The 26,661-nt window shown below is 41.5% G+C and overlaps 2 protein-coding genes across 2 annotated transcripts in view; one reads left to right on the plus strand and one right to left on the minus strand.

Annotated features, from left to right (window-relative positions):
* Positions 1-554: 554 nt before the first annotated feature.
* On the minus strand, positions 555-15,750 carry scamp5b (secretory carrier membrane protein 5b; the record flags this gene model as incomplete). Its single annotated transcript, XM_079997994.1, has 6 exons — positions 555-722; positions 1,217-1,334; positions 1,776-1,877; positions 3,003-3,159; positions 6,782-6,901; positions 15,612-15,750. 6 exons carry the CDS (start codon positions 15,748-15,750, stop codon positions 555-557), a joined length of 804 nt encoding a protein of 267 aa, XP_079854120.1.
* A 9,463-nt stretch (positions 15,751-25,213) lies between these two features.
* Positions 25,214-26,661, plus strand: part of igdcc4 (immunoglobulin superfamily, DCC subclass, member 4) — a gene marked incomplete at both ends in the record, with an annotated part of 79,207 nt that continues 77,759 nt past the window's right edge. Inside the window, one exon of the mRNA XM_079997995.1 lies at positions 25,214-25,283. Within this exon, the coding sequence (XP_079854121.1) occupies positions 25,214-25,283 (70 nt within the window). The remainder of the gene's footprint in view (positions 25,284-26,661) is intronic.

The raw sequence follows: 26,661 nt of genomic DNA on the forward strand, positions 1-26,661 counted from the left end.
AACACAAAATAATTCAACCCAACTATACTGTATGTTCTGAAACAAACAGGTTGACGTTTTACTGAAACTTCGACGACAGTACCGTTCTTTTCTAACTTTACCGGTCACTCCGCTCTTCTTTTCCCCGGTAACACGGTACATGCAGCGACACTCTCTAATGATCTTTTTTCTTTACAACTTTTAAATGAGTTCATATTTATGAACAAATATATGTATCATTTTCTCAATGTCTTCATGCTGGTTGTCCAGAATGTTGGAAGTGTATATAAATGTGAAAGATTCAGCTCTCGAAATGGTGAAAATATTCTTCATATATGTATACTGTATATATTTTATTCATATTTCTATAATACTATTTAGTCTGCGAATTTTTTCCCCCAAATTCATGATATGCATCAAACAGTGTGACATTTTACAGTACATGGCCTGTAAGATGAATCATAAATACACGTTTTTAGCTGTCGATGAATAAAATCCAAATGGGATTTAGTTGATTTAAATCATTTCAATAAAATTAAATAGTTTACATTTCCACGATGGTATATTTGGTTTCTCTACATTTGGTTCTGGTCGTACTGGGGGCTGGAGTACTCGGCCTGCATGGCCCCCGCGGCGGCCCCCATGGCGGCCTGCTGGACGTGCGGGTTCTTCCAGGCCCCCGTGGTCCACTCCTCCTGGGCCTTGGACATACTGCCCCCGCTGCCCCGGTAGAAGTTATGGATCTACAGGGAGGATCCAGTTAAACATGGGAAGTAGTTCTGCTGAAAACATTTATTCATGTCTGCATTTTCATCTCTGCAGGTATGGTGATTATGTTAATTGTGTTCCACAAATAATCATAATGGAACAAGTATCGTAATAAAATAGGAACTTAATTTGCCCCCTGGATTGATATTTCGGTGCAACAGCAGCTGACATTAAAACAATAGACAACAGAAAAATGTGGTAATATGCAATAAACCAAAAAAAACCCTTTCAATCAACATTTCACTCAATTGTGCAAGTTTGCAGGAATGTAGAATAATTTGATTTATATAGCGCGAAATTTATATAGTGAGAAAAATAACACAACACACAAAAACCAGACTTGATTTTGAAATTTCCCCTTTTATAATCTGCATTATTTATTTATTATTGAACTTTGTGAGTGACCTATTTAAAAAAAAATTAAATAAAAACAAATGGGGGGGGGGGCAAAAAGGTGGATGGACCTGACCTTGGTGAGGGCGATGAAAGAGAGCGAGGCCACGGTGGTGAACATGAGCGTGGGGACGAGCATGACGAGCGCGATCAGGATGTTGTAGCTGAAGAAGGACATGGTGGCCAACCAGCCGCTGGAAAGAGAGATCAACTCAATTATTTCTCCCAAAATAATAATATTAATAAAAATAATAAAAGTAATAATAATAATAATAATAATAATAAAGTAATGCTCTATGGCCATTGAGCTTGAGTGATGAAGGAATTCACTGAATACATTGTGTCAAAGTAATGATGAAAAAATCTTTAATTGAACTGCTGTGCGTAAGTGTGTGAAGAGTTTTTAAAAAGTGGTAAAAACATGTGAAAGTATGAAACATATTAAAATAAATATTATATAATATTATATAAATATTGAACTTTTGCAGATAAGATTCTCCGGCCAAATCACCTAGGCAGCTTTGTCATTCTTTGCATTTGGTCTCATTTCCATTCAGATTTGGAGTTTCCTCTGATTGAATAACCTAGCTTCCCGGTAAGTTTTTAATTTATTTCATTGTATTTATTGTCCTCACCAAACGCCCCAGCCCGGGATGCCGATGCTCTGGATGATGCTGATCCCAACCTGAGCCATGAACACGAAGAAGAACGCCATGTAGTTGAAGGAGCTGTCCGACCTTCGCAGAAAAGAGAATTATTGTTATTTTATTATATGTCATAAAAAAAGTAACTAGTAACTACAAGTATTACACAATACACTGGCTACTGCAGGGGTTCTCAACTGGTGGCTCCCATTCCAAAACTGGGTCAAGGGCCTGTTTCGTGTGGACCACGGGCGAAAAAGGGGATGACCACAGGCATGACCTTCTCAAAAATCAAAGAGTGTGTGTGTGTGTGTGTGTGCGCGTGTATTTTTTAAGTGTAGGGAATTTCTGATTCTGTGCTTTTATTTTGAAACACTGTGCTGGCAGCCACACCTCCTCTGACCTGGGCTCTTTTCAACATCCAAGCTTAAGATTTATGAGAACCAGAAATAGTCTGTCTGTCTGTATGTCCTCATATAGAGATAACTGATCATCCGATGTACTTCACACCGGGCGGGTGTATTACTGGGGATCCAAGGAGGTGATGCAGTGTCGAATTTGGTGCGATTTGGACACGTTACACGTGTAATATCAATAAACTTTGAATAAAAAGCGAACAGCGAGCCAGGGGAGGGCGGGGTTTCAGGGCTCTGCCCTTTCCCCGGTGTATGCCTTTAATCGCCATTTTCGCGTTCCGTTGTGGAACACCGGACGGAATAATCGACATTTCGTAAAACTGTGCCATTAAAATGTCTTAGAAAGTAATTTTACCTAACCCAATAAAGAAGTATAAAAATGAAGAACGCCAGAAAAATATAAAGGTAATGTCCACAAATGAGATGTACCGTCCTATACAATAACAGCATAAAGATAAATGTTCAATAACGTGAAACACATTATGGTAATAAGCCTCTAAACCAAAACCAAAAACTGGCAGTAAACACACATGCACGTGTGTGGCATAACAATGGCAGCAGGCAGAAAATACCTCCAGTAGCGCTCCTTATTAGGCCATGCTTTACCAAGCCCTCTGTGCATTTTTTATATGTTTTTTTTAATGTTTAAACAATATAATATGAAGCTATGGTTTACCATTCCCCATATGCATTTTAAACATTATGCATCTTTAGCATTATGCATTTTAAACGTTTGCATTTTAAACATTATGCAATTTATTGCATTTATATGCATTTATTTTACCATGTTTTTTTTTCTTACTTGAAGGCTTTGTAGATGGGTCTGAACCAGCAGACGTAGGAGCAGGGTGTAAACATCAGCAGCCAGATGATGGCGAGGCCGAAATTGGTGACGCCGCCGCCGCCGAACATCCAGACGAAGCAGCCGACCAGATTCACCGCCAGCGTGGCGCTGTTCACTGAAAAGCACATTTTAGGATTTGGATGCACGTTAAGGAAGCGCACTCATTTAGAAACGGCTTCCTTCCATTTCCATTGTCTGTTTTCTCTGGTTCTTATCAGTAAGAACTAGAGGAATTAAAGTTGTAATCGGGTATCACGCTCACGTAGTTGGTCAGAAACTCCTCATTTCCAGGTTTCTCTGATAAACTGTGAAAGTAAGACACTCGGGGGCGAATTCACAGAGCGATTGCACGTCTTTTGTAGCTGCTAAACCGGTGCAAATAACAGGAAAGCCGAGCGTCCATTTCACAAAGCACCACACACCGTGAAATGCACCACTAGCTGCGCTGCCACACAAATAGCGCCCCGGTGCACCGGTGGTTTTTGCGAGTATTTAAATGAGGTATTATTCATACATTTGGTGCAAAATTGTCCCATTTCTATGCAAAGGAGCCTCGTTGCAGTTAGAGCTTTAACCGCCTGCAGAGACCTGGTGGTAACTGTGTAAGACCGAAAACTGAAAAAGGTCTTCAGTGAGATGGTGCAACTGAGGCACATTTATAAGGGGTGTCACACCCAGACTTTCCAGTGATCTGTTAATAATATTTTGACATCATTGTTATTATAATTATAAATCTTATTTCACAGCATCTGTGATTAGTGGAATGCGCACTAGTCGGTGGTGGTTTTCAAAACGCACTCCAAAAGCAACTTGTTGAAATTGTGAATAATTTTTTGTACAATGAGGCGTTACAAACATTGACAAAAACAGTTTCTATAATTCCCATGAAACTCAATAGACATCGAAAAGAAACGACTCAAAGTTATAGGGGAGAGTGATAAAGTGGTCAAAACTGGCATTGAACCACCGATGGCCTTGAACCTGCAGGACCACGGACAGCTCCGCAGGCTGCGGCTTCCAGTGCCGTGGCTTGGAACTTTGTCGAGAAAAATATATTTAATTAACTGTCATTTCTACATTGTAATATTAAGATTCAGTGAGAACTAGAATTTCTTAAGTAAAAATTTAGATTAAAGATAAATAAATGATAGATTTAGCCATACTATTTAAATGTTTTGTTGTCACTGCACATAAACCAAGGAATACTTAGTACAACCCAGGATCCTGTAGTAATCAGATGTCCCCCGGCGAACAATTTCCACTATACTCAAACGCCCCGTCAGGATTTGGCATAGCACCGGCACAGCACCTCCAAGGATTTCCTGACAATTTTATATTTTCGTTTAACACTTTAAACCCAAATTACTACTGTGCGACAATAATTTAAAGTTTTGTATCTATTCAAGACTGATAATTCATTAAACAGGCAAGTGTTAGAGCAGTGGTGTAAATGACTCGCTCGCTGACGGACGCACGGGTTGTTTACTTTTCCACATGGATCATTGCAATCAGACACAAAACAAGGGCAAATTGCACTCAGCAGCCAAACTTTCCGGGCGTGTTTGCGCCGGCATACCACAAGCGCAATATATTTTGTGAATCAGACTCTTAGACGGCGCAGAAAGCAGGCACAATTCATGCACAATTCATGGTGCAGTTAGCAGCCGCTGTCCGTTCTTTGTGAATTTGCACGTCAGATTCAGTGGACGGTTCACAGTGAAGATGCAATGTGCTGTGCAGGAGGATCTCATTTTGGAAAAACACGCTAGATCAGTTATTCTGGTCAAGCCAAACATGCAGTAGAGCAGTGTTTTTCAGCCATTAGTCTGCCGTAAAAACGTTTGAAATTCAAAAATAAAATAAAAATAAAAAGTTGCTTCGTTAGGAAATTTGGTTTTGTGTTGCAAGATCAAAATTGCATTTTGCAATTCTGTTGCAGTAGAATAGCCGCTCTGTGTTCTGAAAGTGAGGCCTTCTCAAAGTGGTGAAAGGTTCGACTGTTTTTGTTTTTTTGGGTTCTAGACGAGTCACTGTGTCAAAATAGTAGTTTTTTCAAGGTGACTTTTCAACTAATTGTTTGTTTGATTCCGTTGGTCTAACACATGGTGAACGCGTGTAATTTCTCACAAGAATCCTTCAATTCTGACAAAACTTTTTATTTTGGTGGAATGCAAAGATTCAGTCTTATTCACTTTGATTCTGCCAAACGCCTTGGCCTTGTTTGGTGCCTTGAGACTTTAATGTAATCCTAAGTATTTTCAGTTTGTGAATTGGAAGATTCACTCGCTCGCCCACTCTGTTGCCGGGGTGACTCAGGACTCCTGAATCATATGAAAGATTTGTTTGTGATGAACAAATTGTTTGCGAATCTTCCATTGCTATTAGTAAGCAGTAATAATAATAATAATAATAATAATAATAATATTAATAATATGTTTGTGATGTTTTATGTGTTTAACAGGATAGTGGTGTGCTGCTGTGGGAATCTTTAATTGCAGAAAGTGTGCCGAGGCAGAAAAAGGGTTGAGAAGCACCGAAATATATTGATTTAAGTAATAAAAAATATAATAATGCATATATTACAAAACACCATAAAAAGAAAAAATCCATAAAGATCTGAAATCAAACATGCAGGACAGGGCCAAAGGGATACGCTGCAGCGTTCAAATAGTTCATGCACATGCAAGAAAGATGGAAAGATGTTTTTTTTGAATAAAAATTAAAAAAAAAACAATAAATGAGCAAATGAAGGAGCAAGCACGGTCAAATTTAGGCTTTGGATACCTGCCTCTAGGTTCACCGTTTACAGGAATCTGTCAAGAGTGGGGGGGGAAAAAGGTGTTATTTCCGTTCACGAAACAATAAAGCGACAGCGCGGACCAGAGCAGCCAAACATGTCCTTCTCCAGAAAACAAAGAAAAACAAGAAGCAAATAATGCAATCGAAAAATATCAACATTATGTCTTTCCTTATGAACATTGCTCTGCCCTCACGTGGCTACGCATGCGAGCCAAACACTCTCCCCGAAAAGTACCCGGAGACAGGAGCTCACTTTAGGTGTCTTCAATGGACGCGGCGTGAAGCGGTACAGTCCACATTCAGGATCAGTCTCCGTGCGGATGTGAATAACCTGTAAAAACGTTGCCATGGCTCCTACGCCGTATGCAGACGCCGATAACGCGCATGAAATCACAGATCGCGCTCGCTTCAAGGGCAATGACGAGGCGGACGGAAGGCCACGCCGGTCCGAGCCCGAGGCGTGGTCTGGCGGTCTGCGTGTGGCTCCGCTGTCTCATCTGCCTGTGTTCCGATGTCACGCCGTCGTCACAATGACAACTTACGTTTCCTCGAACTTGAAGTGAAGTGAGTCACTCTTTCCCCTGGATCGTTTGAATAGTTTTATTGTTGATATTCGTGTATTTTTGGGGTTTTTTCATAAATGTAACTATTTCTCAGGTTTCTTGGAAAAAGAGATTTCAATTTAACTACATAAAGCTATATACTGGATAGTAAAGTACTGTATACTGCATACTGTATATATATATACAGTATATATATATATATATATATGTATATGTATATATATATACTGTATAAAGCCTATCCTTACTAGACAATTGGACCCTCCCCCAACTAAATCATATGAAGCGTGACTAAAATATTGAATCAACAAAAAAAAACCTTTTTATTCTCAGCCTATCGTGAACATTTTAAAGACATGAAGAGGAAGGACTCACAAATCCACAGATGGTACATCCTCTTGCACATGGTGCGGTGCTGCTCCGGGATGTCGTCAAAGTCCTGGTGGAAACACGGCTTCATGGGGATGAAACCCGGCAGAGGGGGGAAGTTTGGCTCTGGAACGGGCAAAAGAAAATATTATCATAATAATAATAATAATAATAATAATAATAATAATTAATATAGCTGCGGGCAGCAATACGTGGGGTACAGGGTAGTCGGCCCTCCGTTAAAGTTCAATGTAGGAGTGTGCTTTGGCTCTGTTGCTTTGCCTCTGTTTGGTGTGTTTTGTGACTGCAGAAGTTCTTTCGTTCCGGCCTGGTTACAGTGTAATTCTATGATCGGGTGGTGTTTGCGGGTGTGGGTGGGTTTCCTACGTCGCACTTAGCGGCGGTTATCACTCTGAAGTATGGCTGCATGATTATTGTTAAAATGATAATCACGATTATCACAATTATTCATGCATTTTGGGTGATGCAATTATTTTATGGCACTTTGTAAATCTACAGAAAATTGCCACAATAATAATGTATTTTTATAAAGCTATAAATACAAATCTTTGATAGGAAAATAGGACTTTTGTCTCATGAACTCAGTCTCAAGGCTATATAAAAAATTAGATCCAAACGAGAAGGTCGATTACATTACACCTGCAGGTTTTTTGCAAATATAAATAAATAGGATGTTTTTTTTACAGCCTATTTATACATCTGTGCATGGTGGCGCCATCTTGGTGAGGTCGTTATTGTTGATCAAACTCCATCCACAATACTGAACTGATTTGGGTGAAACTCAAACGACGCCATCTTGGAACTGCCCCGAATACACATCTTATTCAGATTGTCTGTGGGTTCGTCAGATACATTATATCCATGAAAGTCTGACGTCAGTTACATCTGTACATGCCTCCGTCTTGGTGAGGACCCGGTTGTTCAACAACCGGACTAGACAACAACTAGACTGCAATGCTATCATGTGACCTGTGTGAGCTGCCATTTGCGCATGCGTTGCTCCAATGACAAAAAATAAGAGTTTTCTACTAAATTATGCCACAGTAACAGACCGATCTGAATCAAACTTGCATGACATCATGTTGGAACTGCCCCGGACAGACATTTTATTGATGTTGTCTGTGAGATACATCCACACACTACTGACGTTGTTTTATTTATTACCAAAAGCAATAAAGCTCCCACCTCTTCAGGGCTGGACCCCTAATAATAATACACCAACATTTGTTTATAACGTGATTTTCATACCAGCCATTTTTCACTCAATGAGGATTTTTTTCTTTTATATTTGTTGATTTTCTTTCTCAAACTCTTCCACCTGTAACGAGAGAAGAAAGTGGAAAGTTAGTGCATGGAAATCTTCCGAATATCTTTTGATGAATACCTTGATATTGATAATATGACTGAATATTTTTGGGGATGGCTATTGTTTTCATCTTAATATATTTACACACAAAAATATTACCGATAACAGTCACTGGAACTGTATTGTGGAAGCCCATTGATTAGAACAGGCACAGCAGTCCATGGACTTCAGGATGTGACATCGTTTTACTTTGATGCAGCCTCAAACACGACATTTAACTCCGCTGGGATATTAAAATAGACAAAGTCCCAGACGATATCCAGCCGCATACCACAGTTTGAATATCCCAGCCACTTTATCGCAGTTCATTCCGCACCTGTGTGCTTGTTGTTATCCATCCAAATCGGGCAAAGTGGTAAATACAGCATAGTAACAGCATTATCGCAAACAGCCTTGTTGAAATCGGGTTTTAAGCCCGTGAGGATTTGACAGGTGCATGCACGCTCCACCATATGGGCCCCGTCGCGGATTTGGGGCTTCGACAACTCAACCCTTACCGGTTGAAGTGCAGGCTTTTCCCAACAATAACACCCGTAAATACAGACGTTAACATGGTGACGCTAGTAACTAACCGGGGGTCCCTCGAAAGAAAAGGTGACACCGTCCCGGGACACGATCAGTCTCGTAAACTCCTGCGAGCGACTCACCAGCGGCGCTCGCTCGGCCGCTGCCGGTGGATTTAGGGATTCGGACTAAGCAGCTTACCCGCAGCAGAGAGCGGGTTCAGCGGGGCGCACGGCGCTCCATGGTCCCAGCGAAGCCAGCGGCAACGGCGCACGGTCCTTGAGGCGGGGGTGGGGGGGGGGGGCTTTTACCGGTTCACCTGCGGCTCTGCTCCGCGCTCCCGCCGCCCCCGGTGCTCGCTCCTCCCGCGGCGGCGGAACGGTGGGGGTCGGGCGACCAATCGCCGCGCGCGACACTGCCGCCGGGGGGTCCCCTCCGGGCCAATCGCGAGGGCCGCTCCGATCCGCCCGCGGAGCGCGTCGCTCCAATCGCGGCGTCGCTTCTCTGTCCGTGGTGCTGAAGCGGCGCAGAGCGACGCGAGGGAAACGATCAGTTTTCATGGGTTTGTTATTCTTTTTTTTTTTTTTTTTTTTTTGGAAATATAAATGTTTTTCTAATTGTCCTTGTTTTATTTCCCCCCTTTGCCCTCTATTCTGTCTGCCTTCATTATTAGTATTATTATTTTTTTTTTTCCTGGTAATTTTCTTGTTTTTGTAAAGTGCCCCCGGGTTCCTCGAAAGGCGCTACTGTAATGAATGAATGAAATGACAGTTACTGCTATCAGTCCTTATTAATAACTGCTGTCGTTTATTGTTATTATTATTATTATTATTATAATCATCATCATCATAATCATAATCATATCCATATTAGTATTATTGTTCTTATTATTATTATTATTATTATTATTATTATTAATAATAATAATAATAATAATAATAGTAATAATAATAATCATAATCATAATCATAATCGTATTCATATTAGTATTATTGTTAGTATTATTATTATTATTATAATATTATTCTTGTTATTATTATTAATATTATTAATATTAGTATTATTTTTGTTATTATTATTATTATTATTATTTATATTATTATTATTATTATTATTATTATGCTTGTGACCTTGTTAGCCATTTCAGATCGCTTCGTCAGCCATGCGCTTTCACATTTTAGACGCTTGATGGTGCCAAAGAGCTTAGTTTTGTGAATTTAAATGCCGCAAACTACAGTAAGGTGTGTGTGTGTGTGTGTGTGTGTGTGTGTGTGTGTGTGTGTGTGTGTGTGTGTGTGTGTGTGTGTGTGTGTGTGTGTGTGTTAAAAGTATATATATATATATATATATATATATATATATATATATATATATATATATCACAGTGAGTGTGATTAAAATGTTGAATATGTTGTGTTAACGGAGATCAGTTGAAGTAAAATGATACAGTCAAACTGCAGCCGATTCAGCTCTTTAAACTCTTTCAAATGTTGGCGTTCCAGCGGCACAAACCAAATCGTGGAATCTGGTAGGGGAGATTGATCTTAATTAATCATTTTGCATCGCAAAGGGAAAGTGAGAACCAAATAAGACACTTGAATTCATCGCAAAGATTTTTGAACACAAACACGCCAGTCATCACCCGTGTTGTGGACATTCTACTTTGTTTTTATTTCTATATTTTCCAGTTTCAGTTCTGTATTTATACATTTGGGCTATTTGTGTATGTTGTGTGAATTATTGTGGGAATTTTTATTTGACAACATAATTCTTTGATTAACCGCTAATGCATGTTTTAGGCGGGATGCAATAAAGCTCCCCCGCTGTGAGGCTGTGCTTTTGAATTAATGATAAATGTTTCCTATAAATAAGTGATGTCATCAGAGGTACTTAGAACGCCGGAAAACAACCCCTCACCAATATCCCACCATTGTCTTTGTCGGCTTTTCAGGGTTTGGGCTGAGGATTCGCACTGACGTATTCTAAATTTGAACGTTCGTCTTATGGCTTTCAAATTCATATTATATATTTTTAATGTAGAGTGAAGTTTGCTTTCAGTACAACATACATTACACAACAAAGCCCTTAAATTATGCAATCATTGTTGGGTTCAATATAAAAAAGGCTTTGAATTAGAGTTAGAGTAATCAACAGAAAGTGAGTTTTAAACAGTTTGCTCGCTTAGCATTTTAGTACCAAGACGAACCGATATGGACGGATATTATTCAAAAGATAATCGAATAATCCCAGACTAAATGTGAAATAAAACAACTGCTGGGAGGCAATTATGTATTTCTTCAGGGCAAAGACAGATACGTCGCTGTTCCTCAAATCTTTCCCAATCAGAGAACAGAGATAACAGCCACTGGAAGATATTAGACCGCAGGGTTATTTGGGGGATCTTCTTTCTTCCAAATAAACTTTTGTTAAAATAATGGCACCCTCGGTATAATGACGATCCACTAGCACCTTGTGTTACATATCAGATTTCATCATTTTAATGTATAATGCTCAACTTAAACAGCTGATCTAACGGGATGTGACTGAAACCCCATTCTGGTTATAAGATAAGTGACAAAACTATTTTATGTTGAATATATTATATGGACTGACTGACTGGACTCTCTCGTTCCGTTTTTATATGATTTCATAAACCAGAGTGGGGGATAACCATAACTTATTAAATGGTCAATATTAATCTGAATGACCTGCCTAACAATTACAGTTTTAAGGCAAGTTTTTCACATATTCAATTTTCCAAAACTAAATGACCCCCCAAAAAAACAAAACAAAAAAAATAAAAACGTGAGCTATTATCAGGAAAATGTAAACTCATCTCAAACTCAATACTACTCGGGTATGGTCCTTTCAAATGCACTTAAATAATGTGATTTTTTTTTTTTATTATTAATGTGATTGTTATTTATATGTTTTTATTTTTTGAAGGCCCACCATAGCTAGAGCACAATCGACCAAACGACTCGTGGGAAAACAAACTCTGAAGGTGAAAAGCGAAAAACACTCACACCAAAGACTTTAAAAAGCAACCACTATAGCAACCACAAAATGAAACAATCAATGTACCATAAAGCTTAGTTCGCACAGACTCCGACAAAGACAGCATCAAACCGGAGGTCCATTAATTCCTATGGAAAGTCAAATTCTGCAAACTGGGAAACTGGCAAGCTGTACTGGTGAAAAATATATATATTTCCCTGACATATTTTTTTGACACGAAACCCAGATGCAGTTCATCCGACGGCCACTAGTGGGAGGATCCAAATGTTGGCTGCGTTTTTGGTTTCAGTGTGAAGTACGCTTAAGGGTCACGCTGTATGCAGGCATTTGTGGAAGATAGATACACGGAAACATACAAACACTGCGCATAAGTATCAGTGATTTTTAATGGTCTGAAACATCTAATGACTGTGCAAATGCAATTACTTATAATTGCTGTAAAGGCAGATTAAATTCTGATTAAATATAAAAAGGGTAATTGCAAAGGCTTGACATTGGCTACCTTTGCATCATTTCTGAAATTGGAGAGAGCACAGTCCCTGATTCCTGCTCCTCTATCAAAATTAAAAAATTCTAATCGTCCATATAGAGTTTTTACTTTCTTCATAAATACAGATTGTATATTTTACCTAAAGAAATGGATCATAATGATTAATTATTATTACTTAATATCATCATAATTATTATTATACTACGGGATGGAACCGTATGGTTGTGAGGATTATTATTATCCTCCTCGGCCTTTTTTGGGCTAAAAGTGTCTGGAACACGACAACAGTTGGACCCACGAACACACTTGGTGTCTCGTTAGAAACTGGACGTCACTGACATGTCGTGGTTAAAGCTTTTTCCATATAGATTCACATACGGAACAGGAATTAGTGAAATACTGATGAAATCTGACAGGAAGTAGCCGAATGTTTGTGCATCGCCGACACGGCAACGTTCGGTCGAGTAGTGGAGCCAGATGAGTTTGTGGAGTAAGACGCTTTGGGGCATCATCCATTTCATTATAAATGTGCAGGTCCTGTTTTCGAACGTCTGTCCGCATCGTGCAAGGTGCGCGCTATAGAGTCTATCGCTTTGTCGGGGTTACAAACAACGCGTCTGTGTACCGTCTTACCTGGTTGACGCCGGCGGGGCTGTTCGATGGATATTTTGTCTCTTTGGTCTTTTAGTAAATTAAGGCATTCTGCTTGCATCTAACCCTGTGTTAGAGCACCGACGACGATGAAAAGGCCTAGCGCGAGGCGGTGGCTGACCTGTCACTCTGGTGCCAGGAACACAGCCTCCTCCTGAACGTCAGCAAAACTAAGGAGCTGATTGTGGACTTCAGAAGAGGATTACAACCAAGGACGCACGCGCCTTTGGTGATTAATGGGACTTCTGTTGACAGGGCGAGGGGCTTCAAGTACCTGTGAGGCCACATCAGGACTTAACATGGACTTTATATCCAAACGCTCTGGGGTGAAAGGCGAGGCAGCGTCTTTACCACCTCAGGCAGCTGAAGAAATTCAGAGTCTCAGTGAGGATCCTCAAGTCCTTCTACTGTGGAGCAGTGGAGAGCATCCTGACAGGCAACAACACTGCCTGGTTTGGGAGCTGTACTGCCCAGGACAGGCGGGCCCGGCAGAGGGTGGTGCGTTCAGGAGAACGTACCACTGGAACTACCCTCCCCTCCCTGTAGGACTTATACACCAGGAGGTGTAGTAGCAGAGCCCGCAGGATCATGAAGGATCCTCAACACCCCAACGGACTGTGTCAGCTGCTGTGGTCAGGCAAGCGCCTCCGCAGTCACGCAGTGGGAACAGAGAGACAGACAGTTTCTTCCCGCAAGCCATTAGAACTGTCAACGCAGAACTCACCAGGGGCCCTCACTGAGACACACAAATAGGCCCCACTGCCTTACTGTGCTGTATGTTGCATACTGTATTGCATACTGTATCACTGTTCTGGGTTACTGCATGCTGTGCTGTTGTATACTGTACTGTATAGCTCCACACACACTACCTCACTTTATTCACATGCCACTTTACTGCACATACGGTATCTGTATATACCATAATAGTCTATTCCTCTCATTTTTATTTTGTATCCAGTATATTACCTTTTTACTTTTATTTTATTCTATTCACTAACTGCATTACGTTTTAGGAATTAGTTAGTTTAGCTAGTTAGTTTAGTTTAGTTAGTAAGTTATTTATTGTGTCAGTTAGTACTTATTGTGCATAATCTCTGGGTGCGTTGCATTGACATTACACTACATATATGTATTCTTGTATTTAGATGTATGTGACAAATAAACATCTTGAATCTTGAATCGTTGTGTCTCACCTTACTTTGCGCGATTCAGGGAAATCATAACGTACAAACTGTGCGAGTCCATGATGCGGTTCATGTACTTGGAACGATTCAGAAAACCAGTACCCTAAAAATTGTAAATAATCCCAGAAAGACGTCAACCCATTTCGGATTCCATGGAATTGGAACCCGTTGGAAAACTTGGACACAAACAAAATATATAATCCACAGAAAGCCGTCACCACGTCGGGTCAAGTCCACCCCAACTGTGTGCGTCCATGATGCGTTTCCTGTTCTTGGAAGGCATCGGAAAACTAGTACCTGGAAAATTCTAAATAATGACAGAAAGACGTCAACCTTTTTGGGGTTTCATGGAATCATAACTCGGGTCAGTATCAGGCTGAATTTGTATAGTTTGATCTCGGATTACCGAAAATCGTACCTAACACGACTAAAATGGACCCAGTGTATTGCTGCCTGCAGCTATATATATATATATATATATATATATATATATATATTTTTTTTTTATTATAATTATTATTGCTTGAATTTTTATTATTATTATTCTCCTTGGCATTTTTCGGCTAAAAGTCTCTGGAACACGACAATCGCTGAACCCACGGACATGGTTGAGGCCTGGTTGATTCATATTTACATTTGCTTACCTTAATTTGTCTGTGAATCAAGGCGCTTTGTGACATCATGAACCGATGTTATGTAAGTCCGGTTCCGTCTCTGGGTGCTCGTTCGCATTCGGAGGGTTGCACTGTGTAGATCGCATAGCGGTTGCTCAGCCAGACAAGCAACCAGGAGCCCACAAACTGGGGAGCCGATGCGGTGCTCAGTGTAAACTTGGAAAATCCACACAGAAAACTGTAATACATGCATAACACGACTTAACTGGACCCAGTGTAATACTGTCTGCAGCTATATTTATTATTATTATTATTATTATTATTATTATTATTATTATTATTATTATTATTATTATTATTAATAACAATATTAATACTATTATGTTTTTGTAGCACCACTAGTAGCAGTAATAGTTATACTTGCTATCATTTTTATATTAGTACTATTGCCACTACCGATCTAGTACATTTTACCTTTATTGGATCAGCAGGAATCTGTAAAAAGGTCTGTTGCCACATCAGCTTTGTCATTCCTTTTTGAACTTGGGTTTCAATGTCGTTCTCCGAGCTCAGCTCAAAAGGATGTGTCTGAAAGAGCTGGAAGGGTTAGTTCTTGGCTGTGAAGGAGAAGAAAACAGAGCAGCTTTGGAGGAAGCTCTGCGGACATGGTGATAGTGAGGGTTGGATGTCAGTAGTGGCACTGGTGTTGGCCCTCACTGAGCAGTGACAGAATAGTGGTGTTGTGGTAGAGGTTTTTTTTTTTCACGGGAGGGGGTTTCTGGCCTAATGGCCAACTGTCCGCCGATTCTGGTTTCAGATGGATTAAGAGTTCATGGTCATGGTTTACAGTCTCACCCCACATGGGGCTGGATTGGCTTTGCGTTGTGTACAAGCCTCCAGGAATGTCAAGCCCAACCAACCCCTGCCGCCGTGCAACAAAAACCTGCACCGTAAGCCAGTGTGCTGGTTTGGTTTTAGCATGTCATACCAACACCGTGAGGGAACACGTGCCTCAACGAGATCTCCGACATCTTGTGGCCAAGCAAGATCTCTGACACAGTGTCGCCAAACAAGATCTCCAAGATGGCGTGGCCAAAGATCTCCAGTGAGAATCCGTACACGACCATGGGCTGGAGGAACAAACAGATTCCGCTGGCTTGGACATTACGTGCTGAGAATGCCACCAGAGCGGATCCCCAAAGTGGCCCTCAGATACACACCGACTGGGAATGGGCGGAGCGGCAGGCCAAAATCAACATGGGGAAGTACAGTGGATGCCGAAGCTGAAACAGAAGGGACAAACTCAAGCGGCAGAAGATTGTTCCGGCCTTATGTCCGACCTGGAACAAAAAGGACTAAGTGGGTAAGATAAGGACATATCTGTTCAGGGAGATATCCAGAACCCAATGTTGGGGACAGAAAGTCTTTTTTGACAACTCCAGTGAAATACTCACGCTGGCACTTATCGCGGTTGTTGCAGCTTTGTGGCCAACTAAGCCATTTGGAGCTGGTTTATAGAGATTTATGATGACATTGAGGTACCTGAGGTACTCTGCTTCGGTGTAGTGAATGAGTGTTTGAAGTTATTTTGCCAGACCGGGCTTCTATTTGTAGCCCCCTAATTATCAGCGTAAGGAATTCAAAATCAGATCCTGAGTACTGCTTCATGTAACTGCACCCTCACTCTCTCTCACCCAAGTTTTAAGCCTTCTTGGAATCTTGTCATTATCAAATAGAAGAAAAAACCCGGATGGAGGTGCGTAATTACACAGGGTTACCCCTGGATTGAGGTAATGGCCGAATAATGAAAAGGTTGTTTCTCTGTGGCTTTCTCTCTTCAGCCTGTCAATCCATCGCACTTACTAAAGAGGCTCCATGGGGCGTTTAGAACATTGGCTATGGCTGATCATACTCTCAAATGCCACTTGGCGATTCTGCCATTTATCCGCACTGGAGAGTAGCCAGACCCAGAGGTTGTGTCATACCGGAATCATTTCTCCAATTTACCAAGGCGGAGGGATTATATGGTTCCAGCTCATCAAAGCCCGGATTTGAATGGCTCCAAATCCCTGCAGACAGAACCCAGCGAGGGTGAGAGAAGGTCACCGGTCTCACTCAGACATTTTTCTTTTTTTTTCTTTTCAGTCTCTCCCTCTCTCTCTGCACAAAATGTACAGAGATTATGCCCATTATCATCTCAAACACAGGGCCTATGAAGATTATACCTGCCATCATCGGCTCACTGTTGGAAATGGGGAACGGGTGTTGGAGGAATGGAAATATTCCATCTCTTCTCGTCTCTTTTCATCTCTCTCTCTTCTTATCTGCTGCGCTTGCTCCTGCCGCTCACTCATTCCCACCCTGGCCATGAATATTTAGCACCAGAAGCTCCAGTCTAGACGAGCTCTGTGGAAGGCGGCGTATGGGCCGTTCCTCCCGTGGAGCTCATACAGAATGACAGTGTAGTATGAGTGGTCAGTTGATCTCTCTCTCTCTCTCTCTCTCTCTCTCTCGTTCTCTCTCTCTCTCTCTCTCTCTCTCGTTCTCTCTCTCTCTCTCTCTCTCGTTCTCTCTCTCTCTCTCGTTCTCTCTCTCTCGCTCTCTCTCTCTGTTACATTAGATCAAATTTTTTGGACAGTGATTCCTGCCCCCTCCTTGCATACAGTAATTGTCCATCATGAAATTTTTAATAAAATATTTTGTTTCCTTTGGTATAGGCTACTCAAGGGAAACATGGGTAAATTGTAAATTCATGTGTTATTATTATTGTAAATGATTTGTGAGTTATAGATGATTTGTGATTTGTGAAAATCCCTGTCCGCCAAATACGGCTGAAACTTGAATGCAATTATTATCTCAGATGATATTTTATTTATTAATGTACCAAATGCATTTATGCTTGCATTTTTCAGCCTTTTTGGTGTCAGAAGGGTTTGAAGGACCTTGATTCTCGTCGGTGTTGTTTATTCAAATAAACCTTAGAAACAACACACAACACTTCAAATATGGATATCTTATTTATTCACCACTACTGATTCCAAACGGTAGAAGCTATAGGAAGAGACACTTTCTAAATTGGATGGCTCGAAAAAAATCAAAAAATATATAAATATCAGAATCTATTTGTTCCGCCAGGTACATCTACATATACTAGAAATTTGTTCTGGTGAGTTTTGATGTGTTACACTGCAGACTATTAGAAATAATAATAAAAAATAATAAAAAATAAGCTTAACAGTCTAAAAATTATAACAAAGAAAATTATAAAATATAATAAAAAACAGAAGTAAAAGTAAAATATAAAATAAAAATGTATTTTTTATTCTTACAATTTCCGTTTTGTATTTTTTGCGGCTATTTTATATAATTAACTATAAAATAGCCGCAAAAAATACAAAACGGAAATTGTAAGATATATGAAAATATACATATAATAAACATATATATACATATACAAATATACAAATATACATATAATACATTAAAATCCAACAAATAAATACTATATATATATTGCATTCTGTGAGTAAAAAAAAATAATACATAGCTCGTAAACTATCGACTTCTGAAAACTTTTGCTGTGAAACACACATCATCCCCACCAGCCACCTCCCCTCACCCCCTTGGCCCATGTGCCACTGTTGTCCAGGTTGCCATGGAGACCCTTCCTCCACCCCAATCACGCAGGCGGAGGTTCAACCCCTCCAGGCGGACAGAGGTGGAACGGCAGCATTGTGACAAACAGCCATGGACCCGGGGGCCAAGGGGCTCATTTACATCTGCAAACATGGACTGAACCATGGACTGTGCTGTACTGTTTGTTCACTGAGCATTTGGTGATTCAACTGTAGAGACATAGGAAGTAATGGGATGTAGTGTGGAATATAGTGTGTATCCTCAAAAATATACAATTAATTAAGAGAAGATATACTACAAAATATATTGCATAAAGTATCATATATATATATATATATATATATATATATATATATATATACACTATTTATAGGATATAGTGTGAAATAGGCCTTTGGGTTGGAATAAAGGGTGAAACTGTGAAAACGTCAAAATATAAAGAATTAAGAGAAAATAAACTAGAAAATATACAGTACAACCTAATAACCTATATAAAATATATATAATATAAAAAAGTCAAATTGTTTTATTTTTCTAAATCTACACATTTGTTTGAGAATGGTTTGCGCTATAGTTGATAATAAAGAAATAACATTGGCTCTCTCACAGGGCCATCCAACACGGGGCACGGTGCTGTCTTTCTCTGTCAGTCATTCAGTGCATGGCCTCTCCTCTCCTTTTCAAAGGTTCTGTGCTATGACGCGGGTCAGGTGTCTGTGGCCTTCGAATGGAGACCCAGACAGCACTAAAGGGGTCAGTACTCAAGTAATAATGGCTCAAAACTCAGAATATAACGTTAGCGGTCTGTAAGGAAGGTTGGAGAAGGGGCGGATGGAGTTTTTTATATATATACATGTATACAGCGGCAGACACCAGGGGCCTTTTATAAATAAAATGTGTTTGCCATTGGGGTTTTCTATGAAGATGAAAGGCGGCTTTCAGACATTAATTGCCATACAGTATCGTTACTTCAGGAGATGCTTCAATGTGGACGCAGACTCCTTTATGGAGAATGATCATCAGTTTGTAAGTTATTATAGGAACGCCAGACTATTATAACTTATCTTAACTTGCATAAAACAGCATGTGTATATTCTCTATGTTTTCATATATTTGACTGATTTCTGTTTTGTATTTTTCAGCTATTTGTGTATATTTGGGGATTTTTTATTTGACTTATTTAAATGTTTTACTTTTTATTCTATTTTATTAGTATTTATTCTAAAAGTGTCTGGACCAGGACAACCGCTGGAGCTACGGACACGGTTGAGGTGTCGTCAGAACGACACCTGCCCTTTTTCTGTATACAAACACATTCTGTTTGCGTCCAACCCGGTGCCGTGTTCCTCCTTATTTTGCAGCATTGGAGCCAGTCGTAACACACAAACTGGAGGAATCTAAAACATTCAAAAACATATCCCGTGTTTGTGACCTCACACACGGAGTTCGCTTGCAGTTCCAGAGCAACGTGTCCAAATCGTGTCGGTTTTATTGAAGTCCCAAAAGTTGAAAAAGTTGGTGAAATGTCTCTGAGGGACATGCAGTGTTTGAACTGTTTGAATGGACCCGTGTTGTTGGGAACGTCCACACGGAGTGATTTCCTTCCACAGAGACACCGTGAGGTAGGATTCTGTGGACTACAGGTAGTAGACAACCACCTTCTCCTTTTTAGGATAAAGTCATAACACGCAACAAGTGTATTGACTCTTAATAATTTGTATTAGTAATTCTGCGTGCCACAGGACTTGGAAAACGTATTACCGCGCATTACCGTGTCATTACGTCAGCCGAGGCTGCGTTCAATGGAAACTCGGAAAGTTTTGACTGGTTTTGGGAGCAATGCTGATGTAAAGAGGAGCGACAGCATGATCTGATGCTACGTTCCATGGGAACATTAAAAAGATTAATTGGTGTCGATATTGGACCCTGTGTATTGCTGCCTGCAGCTATATTTATAATAATAATAATAATAATAATAATAATAATAATAATAATAATAATAATAATAATAATAATTTTTTGTTTTGTTTTTATGGACATTATCGGGCTTATCATCTGTAGAAATACACCAATCCGTGCCATGACAAATTCCTCGTAGGCCTAAATGCACCTGGAGGAATAAACTCATTCTGATAAAGTTCCACCTGTTTGAACAACATAATAAATTTATATATTTCAAATATTGACTTGACATTTTCATTACCTCAAGTCATATAAATATACTTACTGTAGACTAACTGCCACCTGCCATATTAGGATCACTAGTCAGTCTGGTTAGCACAGTACTTAACATGACTTTGTCTAGCTATATAGAGAGTATATATATGTGTTAAGTATGCTTTACACTGAATCTGTAATCGCATCCGACAGTCGGATCCTCCCCCTTGTGGCCGTTGGAGCCTCGATTGGACGAGGAGAACTCCCCATAGGAATGAATGGACTTCCAGTTTGGTGTTTGTTGTCGTTTGCTTTATTTCTTATCTCTATGCGGCTGTGACGCCTGAATTTCCCTCCAGGGATTAGCAAATTGTGATCTTATTTGAGCTTGTCTTATCTATGGAAACACACATTTATCAATGTGAAGCGGAATCAATTACATTCAAAGATTCAAGGTTTTTTTTGTTGTTTTTTTCTCAGCATGACGACAAACAAATGACACCGTAATACCCTGTGGTTTACAAAACACATTTTGTTTTCAAAGAAAAAAACAACAACAAACAACAGAAATGTACCGATCGCTGCCAAGACAACGTAGTAAAACTGCTTCCTGCCCGACCAGAACCAGACAAAGTTTACGCAGCTAATTGGTCACTTCGGGGCCGGAAACATGGAATGTGTGAATCATTTTCGCTTCAATTTGTTCCGTTTCTATCTTTGGCTGTACTCACTTCGCTCTCTCCGGCTGTTTGGCTGTGAAATAATAACAATAAAAAAGAACAAAAGAAAGTTTGCAGCGCTCCCTGATGGGATGGCGTCCCGTAATTCCTGGAGCGCACATGGAGTTTTCCTGTTTTAAACGCAGTGATGAGAGAGAGAGAGCCGCAAATCCATCCCAGGTGGTGCATCCAATCTTTTCCACATCTGTTATATATATATATATATATATATATATATATATATATATATATATATATATATATATATGTCATGCTTGTGTAACAATTTAAATATCCCTTTTATACGAGGATCTGAATGTCAGATGCGATTTCGCATTGGGTGTGAAGCAAGATTTAATGTTAACTTGTGTACCTAGATAGTGTACATATGAGTTATCGCTTATCTCATTAAAATGTCATTATTTCCTTCCAGGACTTAATAAAGTGTTATCTTAAATGTCCATTGTAAATATATATATATATGTGTGTGTGTGTGTGTGTGTGTGTGTGTGTGTGTGTGTGTGTGTGTGTGTGTGTGTGTATGTGTGTGTGTGTGTGTATATATATATATATATACACACACACACACACACACACACACAGACACACATATGTATGTGTGTCTGTGTGTGTGTGTGTGTGTATATATATATATATATAATGGACATTTAAGATAACACTTTATTGAGTCCTGCAGGGAAATAATAAACTGCAAACAGTGCAGTCGAGAAATCTTAATGAGATAAGCAATAACTCATATGTACACTATCTAGGTACACAAGTTAACATTAAAGCTTGCTTCACACCCAATGCAAAATCGCATCTGACATTCAGATCCTGGTATAAAAGGGATATTTAAATTGTTACACAAGCATGATAAGATATGATGATAAGATAACACTTTATTAAACCCCAGAGTGAAATCCAGGCGTTGCAGCAGTCGAGAAAGAGAGGCAAAGTAAAAGTAGAACTGAACCAAAGGTCGACTAAAAGTAGAACATATGTACACATCCATCGACACAAAGTTAAGATGGAGGAATATTGGGATATTTCAACCGCGCAACATCTTTTATTTAATATACACAAAACAACGCACTCGCACACAGAGGCATGATTCTGAGCAGGGCAATATATCATTATAACATCAATATCTGGCATTTGCCGCAATATAGTTAAATGTTGTCTTTAAGACTGCATTACAGTAAAATAATGTTATTTTCAAAACTTTAAAGACTGTTCTAATCAATGCCTCTACCTCTTATGAAATCACCAATAAACATCCACAAAATATCGTGAGATGATTGAAATCGAGGTATTATTTAAAAAAACACAAATACTCAACCCATCCCTGAGTAACGTCAGCGCACGCGGGGCCTGTGTGACTGCGCTAGGATGCTCTGCAGCGTTTGGCTCGTTAGCCCATTCAGACCGTAGTCATTGTGATGTGATTGGACGGCAGCTGTTAGCGCGTGTTCATTATCTCGGGGGCAGCTGAGGAGGGAAACCCCGGGGTGGCGGCTTGACCACAATCACAGACGGGGAAAAAAACAAAAACAAAAAAAAAACGCCGCTGGTTTTGTAATCACCGCGTAATCACGTCGTCCACAGCCCAAAACACTTCCTTCCATTGGACACCTGGGAAATGCAGCTATCGCGTATCATTTCATTTCATTTCATCAGATGAAATTAATCTGATTCCGACGTCGAATCAATATTTTCCAAACGAGACAACTCTTTAGGCCAGATGTCATTAGGAAAGGTAATGGTGCCATCAAGCTCTTTTAGAAGGGGAAAATCTGTATTTTAGGTTGTGTTATGCCTGCGTGTTGTAGAACTACATAAAAAATATTTGATATACTATGTTTTTTTGATTAAAAAAAAAATGTCGTCCTCTGTGATACATACAAAATAAATTGGTATGGTATTGCCTTACAAAATAAAAAGATATATATTAATATACTGATAAAACCTTTTATTATTGACATTTTTATTATTCTATTTTTTATTGATTTTATATATAGTATATATATTTTTTATTTTAATGTGTGAACTTTCTTTATCTTATTTTGTGTTAATTATGCAAATAATGTTCTCATCACACTGATACAAAATGCCCAGAGCCTTAAGTGGATGTCAATGCAGTCTCAATGGTAAAAGCCCATTTTTCTTTTTGTTTCCATGAAGTGTCTTTGAGGTGCGCACGCAGGGGTGCTGTGCACGGGGCGGGGTGCCGTGCACCAGGCGGGGTGCCGTGCACCAGGCGGGGTGCCGTGCACGAGACGGGGTGCCGTGCACGAGACGGGGTGCCGTGCGAAAGGAGGGGTGCTGTGCACGAGGAGGGTCTTTGTCTGCCCTGGGAAGGCCGGGCCCCAGCTGGCTCCCACTGTGTGTTTGCAAGCAGGAGTGAGCGGGTCCCTCAGCACATGCTGCATGGGAGGCCAGCTAGTTGATTAGGGTGCACTCACTCACACACACACACACACACACACACAAACACACACACACACACGTGCACACCCCTTCCCTCACCATCATCCCTCCCGCTCTTATTGATGGAGCTGGGCAGCACATGTGCCCATCCTCCTTGGTCTCCATTTTTATACAGACCTGCTTTATCACAACAGCACTGTGTGTGTGTGTGTGTGTGTGTGTGTGTGTGTGTGCGTGTGTGCGTGTGTGTGCTAATACAAAGGTAAAACAAGTTTGCACGCCTTTGAATAAAAGGCATTGTAGTCTGAGTGATTCCAACAGTGATAAAGGCCATTGCAGCTGCACTGTCATAGTGTCTGTGTCTTTTCAACCCTTCCTCACTGCACTCGACCCTCATGGTTCATTCTGAGTGCGTGTTTGACTCACAACGGCGACCTCAACTTTCTATTCTGGCACCGGCAGCTCCTGGTGACGACGCAGAAACACACATATTTCACCCATTTGATTAAGGCTTTGATTCACTCTTCATACGTCTGCATAATTACCACTCACCTAAAAAAAAAACAAATGCCAGATTTCAAGTGTTTAACTAACGACTGAGTCATTATTTAATCAATTTGTAATTCATCACGGCTGCGATTTGGGTTTGAAATATTCTTTGTGTGATAGAGAAATTTCATCAATGTTGACACGCATTGGCGTAGGTTTTTGGGGTATGTAGAAAGACATTTCAAGGACAGTTAAAAGATGTTTTAAAAAGTTAATATTGATGATCCTTCTACTTAGTTTAGAAAAAAAAAAAGGGGAGATGCATGGAACACATACGTAGGCTCAAATATAGGATTTGACAAAAAAGCACAGTAGGAGCATACCCCCCCCCCCCCCCCCCCACAAAAAAAATAAAATAAAAAATAAAAATAAATAATGTGGATGTACCACCATCATCCACAGCTTCTCATCGTTTCGATAGCAACCCCCAAAATCCGACGAGCCAGTGTGTCTGGTGGTGGGTGAAAGCGTCTGCGAGGTGAGGGAGGGAGAGAGACAGAGAGAGAGAGAGAGAGAATGCATGGGTCTATGCATTGGCGTGTGCATGGTCGCGCATTCACGTGCACACACACACGCACGGTTTCGCCAATACGTGCGTGCATTTGCACATGGGTCCATGCATTAGTGTGTGCGTGTGTGAGTGTGTGTGCGTGTGTGAGTGTGTGTGTGTGTGGGTGTGTGCACGCATGCATGCGCGCGCACGCCCGTCTGTTCGTTTGTGTGTGTGCAGCAGCAGCTTCACACACACACACACACACACACACACACACACACACACACACACACACACACACACACACACACACACACACACACACCTCACATTCGCTGCTCACACACAACATGGCGATGAAGCGCCGAGAGACACGACGGCTCGTACCCGACTAGTACGACCCCGATCGCGGACAAATTATCGCCCGGACACCGAAAAGCCGCCGATCCAGGACCCGCGATTATTTATTTTCTTTCTAGTTCTGCAGCGTTCGGACACATGTAACGGTATAATACACTGCGCACACACGCACACACACGCACACACACACACACACACACACACTCGCACACACGCACGCACGCTGCTGGATATCCAAGGCTTTACATGGCGCTGGAGGAGACTATCTGGGTGCTCTGTCTACTTTCCCTGGCGGTCTGTGCACCATCCAAGCAAGGTAAAAAGAACAACAACCCTTAACTTCATAATCATAAGAAGAATGAGAATTATTACAGCAATAATAATCATCATCACCCTAATCCGCTCAATGCATGTGCGGTGTGTGGGCGACCGGGAGATTAATTAGATCCCGGCGCCTGATAAGAGGAGCAGGGGATCCGCCGGAGCAGCAACGTGCACCTTGCCGCTCAGAATGGACCGTGTTTTACCTCTGTTTTCATCGCACACGCACACGTAGACGCACACGCAGACGCGCGCGCGCATCCACGCACACTTCCACGACTGGTGCTTGTGCCCGTGCCTCGTATTTCAAAGCCTCCGCTCGGTACAAAGTTGCGTTGAGGGAGCAAAGCGCCCGATGCGACGGTTTCCATTTCCATTCGTCCATGAGGTCCCTGCTCCCTGCTCCCTGTTCCCTGTTCCCTGTTCCCTGCTCCCTGCTCCCTGTTCCCTGTTCCCTGTTCCCTGCTCCCTGCTCCCTGTTCCCTGCTCCCTGTTCCCTGTTCCCTACTCCCTGTTCCCTGTTCCCTGTTCCCTGCTCCCTGCTCCCTGTTCCCTGCTCCCTGTTCCCTGTTCCCTGTTCCCTACTCCCTGTTCCCTGTTCCCTGTTCCCTGCTCCCTGTTCCCTGTTCCCTGCTCCCTGCTCCCTGTTCCCTGTTCCCTACTCCCTGTTCCCTGTTCCCTGTTCCCTGCTCCCTGCTCCCTGTTCCCTGCTCCCTGTTCCCTGTTCCCTGTTCCCTGTTCCCTGCTCCCTGTTCCCTGCTCCCTGCTCCCTGTTCCCTGTTCCCTGTTCCCTGCTCCCTGTTCCCTGCTCCCTGTTCCCTGTTCCCTGTTCCCTGCTCCCTGCTCCCTGCTCCCTGCTCCCTGTTCCCTGTTCCCTGTTCCCTGCTCCCTGTTCCCTGCTCCCTGTTCCCTGTTCCCTGTTCCCTGCTCCCTGCTCCCTGTTCCCTGCTCCCTGCTCCCTGTTCCCTGCTCCCTGTTCCCTGCTCCCTGTTCCCTGTTCCCTGTTCCCTGCTCCCTGCTCCCTGTTCCCTGCTCCCTGTTCCCTGTTCCCTACTCCCTGCTCCCTGTTCCCTGTTCCCTGCTCCCTGTTCCCTGTTCCCTGCTCCCTGTTCCCTGTTCCCTGTTCCCTGCTCCCTGCTCCCTGTTCCCTGTTCCCTGCTCCCTGTTCCCTGTTCCCTACTCCCTGCTCCCTGCTCCCTGTTCCCTGTTCCCTGCTCCCTGCTCCCTGTTCCCTGTTCCCTGTTCCCTGTTCCCTACTCCCTGTTCCCTGTTCCCTACTCCCTGTTCCCTGTTCCCTGCTCCCTGCTCCCTGCTCCCTGTTCCCTGTTCCCTGTTCCCTGTTCCCTGTTCCCTGCTCCCTGTTCCCTGTTCCC

Source organism: Zeus faber (assembly GCF_960531495.2).
Source record: "Zeus faber genome assembly, chromosome: 3".
Classification (NCBI taxonomy): Eukaryota; Metazoa; Chordata; class Actinopteri; order Zeiformes; family Zeidae; genus Zeus; species Zeus faber.